Genomic DNA, 11,982 nt, shown 5'->3' with positions numbered 1-11,982 from the left:
AGTTTTGATGTCACCTTCGGGTTAGTCATTGATGTGTAGATTTAAGAGAAGGTTATGTTGAAAAATATAGAAAATCTTTGTTTTGTTACACAAAAATAATGAATGCAAACAAGGACAGTTCAAAGTAGTAGAACCAAGCACTACAGCCTTCAAATTCCACTTAATCTACTTCAGTGATTCTTGGCGGGATCAAAATCCCCTATCTTCAACCAAACCATTTTCAAATAAGACTGGGTATGAGGAATTCCTCTATGGAATCAATAAAAAAACTCAGTAGCAATAAACACATTTTTTTGTCAATTCGTAAAGAAATTCAACACACTCACCTTCAGCAGTTTTTCATTCGAACAATTATATTTATGAACCTGATTTTCAAATTTCAGATTACCAGTACAGTTACGAGATGTCCGGTAGACTTTCAGTGCAGGAATAAAAAATTGAAAAACTTGTCGAAAATGTCTGTTCGAGAAATCAAAGTGGCTCCATTTCCAGCCAGAAATGCATCAACTGACAACATATGTTTCTGTAGAACACTTCTACCAGTTTTGTCTATGGCCAGATTGATTGGTCTCTTTCCGATAATTGTCAAACATCAAGGAGGCCAATGTGTGTTCCAGAAATCCCTTTATTGGTCGATTTACACTTTTGGAATCAGCTGCCTTTTTAGCTACGATGTCGTTTTCAACATAGATTACAGAGAAATAATAAAACCCAGATCGCTGCTGCTGATCTTAGAAGACGTCACTAACGCCACCTATGCGCTCTACATAGTGATTGCAACTATTCTCATTCTGATGAAAGCATCGAAAGTGGTCGAAACGTTGAACAAGTTTTCGAAAGTATTCAAATATGGAGTATATTGCTCGTCAGCCAAAAAAATTGCCCTTGCCACGCAGTATGGCATAGTTACCGTGTTTCTACTGACGGTTTCGATACAAGCAGGGGCCTACACCTGGCTCCATCTGAAGAGGTGGGAATTGACACACTTCACAATGAAACACTATTTTCTGAGGTTATCGCAAAGTATGACCTTCGGAATCTATGCGCAGTTTTGCACTTTTATCTCCATGTTGATAGGAGCCCTTGCTTGTTTCGAAAAACTCACCATGAGCGCATTGAGATATATTCCTGTCCATCCCATGCAAGGCATAGATGAGACTAGCAACAGGAGAGATTTCCTGGGTTTGTTCCACTTCGAGCTCTGCAAGAAGGATCACCTACGACCTGTCAAATGGGCATCTCTACGTGATGAAGAAATTGTTGAAAATCTTAGGATCGCCCACGAGGAAATATGTTTATGTATTTACGATTACAACGACTGCGTCAATCCGCTTTTTCTTGTTCATACTGTGGTAGAACTGACGCTGCTCATCGTCCATTGGTATGCTGTAGTGGCATACGTCGTGTACACCTTTGAGCATCCAGCAGCAAGCACCATACATATCATCAACTGCATTTTCGTGGTCCTTCACACTTGGGGGATCTACATTTTTTTGAAAAACGCCCAGAATATGAAAAATAATGTAAGTATATAGGGGGTTACTCCTATTTCTTATTACAGCATACTGCACCTCCTCTGAAACAAACCTTAGTTAAGTCACATCCATGAATCTTCAATATATTCCACATTTGCCGAGTGATTCTCTAAGGTGGCTCACCCCTATAACTTTTTTATTATTAGAGATAAAAAAACGAAATTTGGGGGTTGTGCATTATAGTCCAATTTACATTTTTTGACATATTCACTGGCTTTGGCGTACTTCCGGTTTGACCAGAAATGACCCCAACTTTTGTTTTTTAAATGTGACATCCTATATATTTTTACTTATTTCCATGGAGAATAGCATTTTTAATCCAACAATATTACATTTGTCGATATTTGATAAATGAAGTCATTTTTATTCCAATATTTATTTTTTGATCTAGAATGCCATGGATCGTGTAAAACGCTCCATTCTTGATGAAGTAACATGGGAAAACTGCGACTTTGAGGCTTATGACTTCACAGACGTTTCAAGAATTATTTCACAGTTGTAAATATGATTTTTTGTGAAAGATCATTTTCTTACGAATAATTTTGTATCTTCATTAGATAAGTGGACTGTAGTATAACATAGGATTGTATGATTTGAGGAAGTTCTCAATAGAATTTTGTTCAGGACACAAAAAAAAAGCGAGAGAGATTACGTGGCTGTGGTTCTCACCTGAGTATCTGTCGGCTGTAGTAGCGGCTTGTAGAGAGGCTTCTGGTTCCAGGGAGATGATCGTAAGAACCCTTCGGATCACACAACACTAGATGGCCAGCAACTTTCTTAATTAATTGAGTAGGTTGTCGAATCACCTGAGATGCTTTCTGTAGCGAGTCTATATATCGAATCCCTGTTCTGCTACTGTTTCAGCGACCGACCAAATATATTGATACGACGAGCGCTCCATATACAGTGTGTAACAACGAAAACTTAACAGAGCCGTTTTTGAATATAGAAAGTGACTTTTTTAAAAAAAGCTCGGACACGTCAGACTATTCAGATTTTTTGTAGCACGCACCCCCTCGGAGGGGTGCTTCCGACGACCCTTATTTAGATAGGGAAAGTAGGTCGAGTGGCACCTTGTTTTAAAGATCTTTCGAATACCTTTACAACTCTGTTAAAAAAAAATTTGTAACGATTAGTTTTCGAGATAATTTGAAGTTAAAATTGCCATGTTAATAATACATTAGACAGACCACTCGGTAACTTGTATGCCTAAATGAAAAAATGTTCAAGCAGTTCTTCTTATCAGATTTTTGTTGAATAAAATCCCTTTTTTTAAAATCAATACCCACTCCTCTTCTTCCAGTTTTCATCAGTACATCGTTCGATTGTTTCGTTTAAACAGGTCGTGTATTGTTATTCGTTTAAAAATGCCCCACACTAATGCTGAAAGGGTTTCAGTTATTGCTTTATTTTTTGGCAACGACGAAAATGGTAAACACCTAAGCAGAAATCACGTTCTGGATTTGATCACAAAATTCAAGGAGACACGTTCGGTTTTGAATAAGAAAAGAAATGTTCAGAGATGGGTAGTGAATGACGATAATGCGATTGAAGTGATTGGTCAAGTCATCGTCAATCCCAGGTTAAGTACCAGAGGTTTATCAGCAATGGCCGGAATAAGCCATATGAGCGCATGTTCATGAACTCAATGAGGATGATTCTGACCGAAGACAGGAGATTTGTAAGGACATGGGTGAGAGATTAATGCAAAATACCGAACTGCTTTATAACATCTGTTATATATTTGAATGGTTGCGTGAACCGTCACAATTGCCGTTATCGGTCGGATGAAAACCCAAGACAATACGCAGAAATACATACCCAGCATCCCCAAAAGTTGGATATCTGGGCCGGAATATTAGGCAATCATTGGTCCATTTTTCATTGATGGAAATTCAACCGGTGATTCTTATTTACAACTTCTTGAAGAGGCAATACAACCTCGTATAGTTGAAATAATTGAACAGGATCCAAGATATCAAGATGAATTTATCCATTTTCAACAAGACGGTGCACCACCACATTATGCTTAGCAGGTTCGAAATTTTTTGAGTAATCATTTTGAAGGAGGATGGATTGACAGAAGAGATTCAATTGAATGGCCAGCACGATCACCAGATTTAACACAACTGGACTCCTTTTTGGGGTGATATTTAAAGTCTAAAGTTTATGCTACATAGCCAGCCAATTTGGATGAATTACGTCGTAGAATTATTGATGAATGCCGAACTATAACTCCTGAGATGTTGAATAATGTGAGAACAAAATTCGAACAAAATCTTTATTGTTGCATGGAGCAAAATGGCGCACTTTTTGAACATTCACTCTAAATTTCCTATGTGTTTAGTATATTTAGTTTAGTTTTTTATCTTTTTTATCTTTTTTATCAGAAGCATGAAATATCCACGTCAAAAGGAAACCTCCATATGGAGGTGCCACACAATTTACTCAAAATGTAAGGGTGGTAACCAACCCCATACCCCGAAAAAATCTCGTAATAAACAAATAATTTATTATTTTTATGAAAGTTCTGAACGTAAATTGTACCTTAAAAACAATTTGATTTATTTTAAAAAGAGTTGAACTCAATGAAAATATCTTTAAATCTTCAAATTATCTCGAAAACTAATCGTTACAAAAATGCTCTCTTAACAGAGATGTAAAGATATTCAAAAAACCTTTAAAACAAGGTACACTCGACCTACTTTCCCCATCTGAATAATTCAAAAACGGCTCTGTTAAGTTTTCGTTGTTACAAACTGTATTCAATCAGAATAGGAAACACAGCCGAATTTCGATCAACAAAAATTTTGAAAATTGAGTGAAAATCATCAGTAGACAAATACACAAAGAGAAAAAATAAAATAAAAAAAAAGAAAACTGGCGAAGACGGAACAAATTTGGTGCCACACACTTTCACTTCATTTTCTCTATTTTTCTGAATATTTGCAAGAAAGTTGCAAATCAGTCTATTAAGATTATAAATGTTCAAAATGGCCTCCTCCTTGATCACGGCAAAGTTCAACTTTTTCAATTGTTGCGCGCATCACATTGATCAGCTGTTCCTCAGTGATGTTCTGAAATGCCACCCACACTGAATGCTCCAGTTCTTCACGAGTGGCTGATGTTGTATTGTAAACATGATTTTCAATTGTTCCCCAGAGTAACAAATCTAGCGGAATGAGTTCCGGTGATCTGGAATATGAAAAAGGAATAATATATTTATGTTAAAATATGACAACTCAAGCTGAATAGGTCTATAAGTGCCAATCCACTTTTCTGGGAGGGTGTCATTCAGATATTCTCTCACAACTTGAGAATTGTGAGGTGGCGCTCCATCTTGTTGAAAATAAATATCAACTTGTTTAGTCAGTGGCAAATCTTCAATGAAATCATTAATTTGATTTCTAAGGAACTGCAGATATCTTTCCGCAGTCAGTTGTTCGTCGAAAATTATCAGCCCCAAAAGATTTCCTCCAATAATACCCATTCAGCAATCGAAACCAAATCGCTCTTGAAAATTTCTTTCTTGCATCAGATATAAATTTGTTTGAGATCAGTACCTTTTATTATTCCTATTGAACATACCCAAGTTGGTGAATCGGGTTTATCTGAATAAACAATTTTAAATGGAAAACGTACATCTTCTCTGTAGATAATCTTCGGTTGTGATCGTTATCGTGAAGATGTTGGTGTAGTTGGTACTTGAATGATCGATAATTATATTTGTGAATAATTCTCCAAACGGACGAATAACTTATATCACAATCAGAAACAATTTGGCGAATTGACGCCGGACAATTCACTTCAACATAGACCAACACGTCTACTTCTTTTTAACTGACGATGAAGTTGTTAGCATTTTTTTCTGGTTCATTTCGCATTTTTCTTTCCAGTTTTGGAAAATAATGCCGAGTGGGATGGCGACGATAAGGGAACCTCTGAGCATAAATTCGAGCTGCATCTGTTGCATTCTTTTTTATTTCTCTGTAAATTAGCAACATGTCTATTTTCTCCTTTCTACTATAATTGGCCATGTCTAATTATAAACTACACAACAAATAAATTTTCAAAAGTGATAGCATATTCATTAACCTATTTGTTTAGTTAGTCCGGGCAACAGCTTCAATTTTTTGTCATGAATAATTAGAATAACAGGACTTAGTGCATGAGTATACCGAATACGTATTATTTGTTATTAGGTATGATCGTTTTTCTCAATTCTTGAGGAAAACAGAGGAAATAAAGTGAAAGTGTGTGTCATCAAATTATTCGTAAGAAAATGATCTTTCACAAAAAGCCGACGAGCCACCCCCTTTCCATTTGAAAAAATCAAGTTAACTGGAAAAATTCATCTTTGCGACTGTGAAATAATTCTTGAAACGACTGTGAAGTCATAAGCCTCAAAGTCGTAGTTTTCCCATGTTATTTTATCAAGAATGAAGCGATTTACACGATCCATGGCATTCCAGATCAAAAAATAAAAAATTGAAATAAAAATGATTTCGTTTATCAAATATCAACAAATGTAGTATTGTTGGATTAAAAATGTTATTCTCGATGGAAATGAGTAAAAATATATAGGATGTCCCATTTAAAAATCGAAAGTTGGGATCATTTACGGTCAAACCGGAAGTAGAGCAAAGCAAGTATCTATGTCAAAAAAAGTGAATTGAACAGAACCTCCAAATTCCGTTTTTTTATCTCCACTGATAAAAACGTTATAGTGGTGAGCCACCGTAGAGAAGCACCCGGTATATCACTTTATAAATGCCTGTTAACGTATTTGTACCTGAAAGTATCCAAAATATATACAAAATCATTCAGAAAACTTGCGACTCAGCAGAATACAGATGTTCATTCATATGATCAGCTAATTACATTAATGAAACCAGAACAGACACACTTTTATAATTTTTCAATGGGACTTCTTCCTACAATCTCCTGTACTATTTGATCGGGTTTCCTTCAAATATTTGAGTTGTCTATTAATTTCCCATCTTACGGTCCGTTGCCTCACATTGTCAGCTGAATACCTCCTTTACGCAGCGTTTTTTCATCAGATTGTCTTCTAAATATTTATCGTAATTTCCGGAGGGATTATTTTTGGACCAGTTTCTCTTGACCTCGTTAATCCTTAGCTCGCACAAGTTTCGACTTCTGAGAGTTGTCGTTCGTAGGGGTTCGACAGCTGGTTAACAGAAAAACATTCTTTTGCTGAATGACTTTCGTCTGCTATTTGTGTTTTTTTTACTCTTTCCATTCCACAGTCTTTTTTGTGGCCCATGGTCATGTTCTTTTTTTTCAGCAGTAATCTTAGATAATACAGCTATGCTTTCGACTACCACAGAGAAATAGTTTTCTGAGAATCAGCATACTTGCTCTCAGAATCCTCTTCTCCATTTTCATTTTTCTCCTAACGCACCCAATTTTCATTTGCTTTGTTTGGGTTTTGCCATTCATCTATTCTTCCTTCAGTATGGGTTACTCAATGCCTTAGGTTAGTCTGAAAACCATAAGCCGATTTCACAGCTTGGCTTTTCAACAGCGATCCCTGCATCTTGAATAGGAAACTTTGTGTTTTCTGTCCATGCAGTCAACAATCAATCATCTTCATTGTACAAAAAACTTCACAGTTCCATAACAACATGGATTCACCTAATTGATTGGGTTTTCTGAAAACCACACTTCCTAAGAGAAAATTATCCTATTTCTTCTGCTTCTCAGAAGCTGTCTGACACGTTTATTTTTTTCAAATATCCTGGATGCACTGTAAAATTATGGATTCGTTCCATCTTTACATGATCTCTATTCCTATAATCCTGTTCCTTCGTCACTTCGTCACTTCGTTCCTGTGGGTCACTCTCCTGCAGCTGAGGTCTCCGTTGAACAGCCCTATTTTGTTCAGAGGTTCTCTTATATGCAGCCCTATAATCATTCCCTGCTGATTGAAAACGGTGAATTGATTTTTACAGGAAGTTCCTTCATCAAGATTTTTCTATTTCGGGATTAACATATGGAACTGATTGTCATTGTCTTCAATTCCTGAAAATTCAGGCACAGTGTTTTCCGATCCGATTCAATGTGTTTTTCTGCTAACCAGCTGACCAAGACCAATCTCTTTGTCACTCTTGGGATCATAGAAATAGAGTCCTCTTTGAACATCCTAGATGGAAGCCCCTCTGAAGAAGCTTACCACGTGTACAACCGTGGTTGTACCTATTTGCTACCTCGAATGACTTCTTCAAAAGATTTAATACTTTTTTGTTCTTTTCTGTTCAAAAACAATATCTAGTCTATCCAAGAAGTATTGTTGGGCTAAGGTTAAGTCTGCATCATTCACATTCTAGTCTTATAGATGAAGAAGAGTTTTGGACTCAGGATAAAACTCTGTTGTCAATAGAAGTATTCTCAATTTTATTGAACCCGAATAATATTGAGGCAGGTAGATCAATACACCTGATTCGTTGCAACCAACCTCAGTCATTTTTACACTGTTGCTACTTTTGGTTTTTGCCCTCCATTCACTGTAAAACGATTCACAGTTACACCTCCTAGTCATTCATTTTCAATTAATAAATTTATTTCACAAGCAAAAATGGAAATCACAAACCGCCTCTTCAATTTCGCAGATTCAAGGCCTGAATAATTTTCTCCTGGAATATTCTACAAGAATATCACGCCCGGAAGATCATCAGCAAGTTCGCTTCTTCATAGAAAAACTCAAACAACACCGCCCCTTCACTGCCAGTGGCGTATTCACCTTGGATCTTGGAATTGCAGGACCGGTAACTACAACACTTCTATAATCAATCAATCAATTCAGATACACGAAGGTCACCTTTTGAATTCTCACAAGTAAAAAAAGTTGGAATTAGAATGGAACTTTTTATAGTATCTCAAAAGATACTACTTCAGAGTCGACACACTGTTGCATGCGTTCAAGTAGATTCTCAATTTAGTTTTTCCACTCTGTAGTTGAAATCGCAGTTAATGAGTTACCAATACCTGTGCATGCTGAAAGAACAATAGTTTGAAAGTTCCGTATTGTTTAGTTCAATAATGGCTGGAAAAGCAATATTATCTTCACAAACGAATCAATCATCAGAACAAATCATTCATGGTGCTTTCTTCGTTCATAGTTAGATCCAAACCCATTGGTTTCAACAATCAAGAAGTCTCCGAAATATAGTAGACGTTTGCAAAAAGACAAAAAAATGAGCTGGTTGAGAGGTTACTTGAAAATGTAGTTTCATTATACAAATTGGAAGTTGATTGTTGATATTTTGATGAGTTTGTTCACAAAAAACTGGAAGGAAAACATGGCTGATGCTACCGCACGATCACTGAAAAAATTTGTGATGAAAAGGCTCATTTGATCTCTCAATCAATTATTATTTCGAAATGAAACTTGCATTGCCATGGTGCAAAATGATAGGATATGTTGTTTTTCCTAATTTTGACGAAGATCTTTGGCAAACAAATTGTAATTTTTATTCACCGTTAACTGTTCTTTGATGCTCTGAAGGAAATGCAGAAACAGAAATACCCACATAGTAGATAATGGTTTAGTTTTTGATTCATACGACAGATGACGAAATGTATCGTCATCTGTCACAATATGTACACAAATTTTGCATTACTTCAGTTAAATATTTCAAACATATCCACGAACTTCTTTAGATATCTTCCACAGAACAGATCTGATCACAAAAGAAGAAGAATAAGATCATATTAGTGAAGTGAAGAAAATCAAAATTGCTTTCCATCACTCAACTTTCAAGTTTTGAGCCGATTATCAATGTTTCAAGAAAATGTCTGATGATATCACTTCTATTAGATTCGAAGTTAAATTTAAGTTTATCCTGACTGGAGAAAATGAATTTAAGTGTGAAATTTCTCAAACGTACATTGTAATATCAAATGAGGTTTAATCAAACTGCAGTGAACCTTCCATAATTTCAGAAGAATTGAAATCTCTACGTCAATCTTGAAATTTCACGATTGATCAGGAAGTGAATGGAATAGAAGGAACTTTTGTTCTGCCATCTTTTCGAAACATCCCATAAAGGGTTGAATACCTTGTTTGATAATGAATTTTAAATTTTGGATATCCTACTGACGTTAATTCTACCTGAATTTTATTTTTTTTAGTGCAACCTAAACTAATAGTAGGTAATAATAAATATTTTGAAAGTTTTCAAATTTTCAAACGTGGTGAAAACCAACAACAAATCAGACGATTGGAAAAAATATAATGAAACTGAACAATACTTGTAAATTGTAAATGTAAATTCATTATAACGTATTCGAAAAACATGGTTTGATGTTAGTTTTCCAGCTGTTATACGAGCTTCTCTATACAATAGCATCTTTGTAATAGGGGAGCTCGGGCCAGGATTTCGGGATGTACCCGGTTAAGTACCTTCACCAAAAATGAGCCCCATATATGAGGCCGCCTGTGAGGGATAAAGGATCAGATTAGTAGAAAAAAATTGAGCGCGTCAGATTAAGGTAGAGTGAGTTAATTACCTGCTAAAAAGTGTATATTTCAATAATCTGACAATTTGAGAGTGACGTAAAGAAAGAGGAGGGCAGCAAAGTTGTGAAAAAATAACATCATTTCGACATTCTCGAGCATAGCATTTTTTTTTTCATTTTGAAGAAAATAATTCATCTGACGATTTCCTCGAGCCGAAATAACAAAAATTCATCAATAAAGTTCAATGCGTGCAGCTCTGTGATACCTATATTTCCCTCTCCGAGTTTCTATTCCTCTATTCTCTATTCACTTTTTCTCTATCTATTACTCTCTCGCTCCGACCCCACTCTGAATTCTGTTACCATGACGCCATCACAGTTGATCACAGAGACTCGTTCGTGATGAAGATGATGATTAATTTATCAATTAATTGATGAATGTAGCCGTTACTACGTGGTAGGAAATCATAATGAAGAAAAGAGAAATTAAACTCTCTATGTTTCTTACCACTTTTATTTGTAACTAACGCAACGTTAAAAAACATAGAAAGTTTCATTTCTCTTTTCTTCATTAATTAATGAATATATTAATTATTTTCTTATGAATACAAGTACTCTACTTAAAAAACATACATTCATTTATTTGCATGCTTTTTCCTGAGCTTTTCAATTATTTAAGTTCAATAAATTGAAAAAAAAAATTAAAAAATATTGTTTCTAGATAATCGTCAGATTATGAGACAGACAGCACGTCTAAAACATAAAGATGAACCATATATATCTTAATCTGACGCGCTTGAGCATTTCAAAATGACGAATTTTTTTTGCACATTATAATAATGGCCACGAGTTTGCGTCAGATCGAAATCGTCAGATTATTGAATAAGACCTTTTTTTGTTGCACTAAATACCCCCTTAGAAAATCTGACGCGCTCGATTAAATTTATTTTCTTTTCACTTTTAACCCTTACGTACAACCACCCACATCATGCAAACGATCATATTAACATACGAATATTATTAAAAATACGTAGGACATTGATGCTATCAATATCTGACGCGCTCGAGTCAGATACATACATATTTAAAAATCTGTAGCCGCTTCCCCCACCGATGAAAAGGTATATATTATATAACATTTTTTTTTCTTATCATCTAAGCTTTGCAACCTAATATGTCTCAATGACGCTCTAGTAAATCCTCATTTTGCATCGTGGGCTCCCCTGCTATTGGGCGTTACAATTTCGTGTGTTTATATGAATGAGATTATCTAATTTTCCATTCAAGTACCAAAGCACACTTATTTGTGTCCTATGAGTTCATAGTGAATGATTTTTGATTTCAAGTAGAATTTCAAGAACAATTTTGTTTCAGATTTCCGCCAGTATATTGACCTACGTGCTGGTCGCTTTGCAGTTTGATCTACCAGAAGAGTGATGTGTTGACTACACATTCAGGATTTCTGGCAATAAACAGTTTGTTTTTCTCATCAGCCCCACTCATTTCCTATCGTGATGGATCAAGAAAGTATAGAGGCGTAGTCTGTCAAGTTGATTCATTCCAGTATCTTTGTATTTTTTCAAATGTAATACTAGTAATGAAGGTGAAATATATATTTGAGTTCACTCACAGTCCTGTTCAAAGCACACAAGTCAATAAAAATATTCTCCAACAGTCAAGCGGCGTTGGAAGCTCTTGGCTCCCACCAAGCAACGTCTAAATTGGTAGCAAATTGCCAAACACAGCTCTCCTTGATAGGAAGACTCAACACAGATTTGCAGCTGCCTACCATTCAGCAGTCCATTCAGTCAAGGAATCGACAAGTTTTTGATTGCGAAGGAACTCACGATAATCCATTAGTTAGGGAAGCTATAGACTATTGGTGTAGACGACCCCTCCCGATATAGAAGGCCCTGACACTATCGAATGAGGCCCTCATCTCACCCCAGCCAGGTAGGGTTACACC

General features: G+C 35.9%; 1 protein-coding gene across 1 annotated transcript; it reads left to right on the top strand.

Moving 5' to 3' along the window:
• Positions 1-229: 229 nt before the first annotated feature.
• Positions 230-11,652, top strand: LOC111517766 (uncharacterized). The gene is made up of 3 exons (XM_074186582.1): positions 230-1,523; positions 8,168-8,323; positions 11,391-11,652. Exons 1-3 carry the CDS (start codon positions 237-239, stop codon positions 11,451-11,453), a joined length of 1,506 nt encoding a protein of 501 aa, XP_074042683.1. The 5' UTR covers positions 230-236; the 3' UTR covers positions 11,454-11,652.
• The last annotated feature ends 330 nt before the right edge of the window (positions 11,653-11,982 follow it).

The sequence above is a fragment of the Leptinotarsa decemlineata genome, unplaced genomic scaffold, assembly GCF_025532065.1.
Source record: "Leptinotarsa decemlineata unplaced genomic scaffold, Ldec_3_MD MMD2_P_RNA_scaffold_2, whole genome shotgun sequence".
Taxonomy (NCBI): domain Eukaryota; kingdom Metazoa; phylum Arthropoda; class Insecta; order Coleoptera; family Chrysomelidae; genus Leptinotarsa; species Leptinotarsa decemlineata.
Note: the sequence above shows the minus strand (reverse complement) of the source record. Positions and strands in the feature narration are given on the sequence as shown.

Excerpts from the sequence above, each read along its gene's own strand:
- LOC111517766 (XM_074186582.1), top strand. The coding sequence starts at position 237 with ATGAGGAATTCCTCTATGGAATCAATAAAAAAACTCAGTAGCAATAAA. Across the intron at positions 1,524-8,167 it reads CCCAGAATATGAAAAATAAT|ATTCAAGGCCTGAATAATTT; the intron begins GTAAGTATATAG and ends TCAATTTCGCAG. Across the intron at positions 8,324-11,390 it reads ATCTTGGAATTGCAGGACCG|ATTTCCGCCAGTATATTGAC; the intron begins GTAACTACAACA and ends ATTTTGTTTCAG.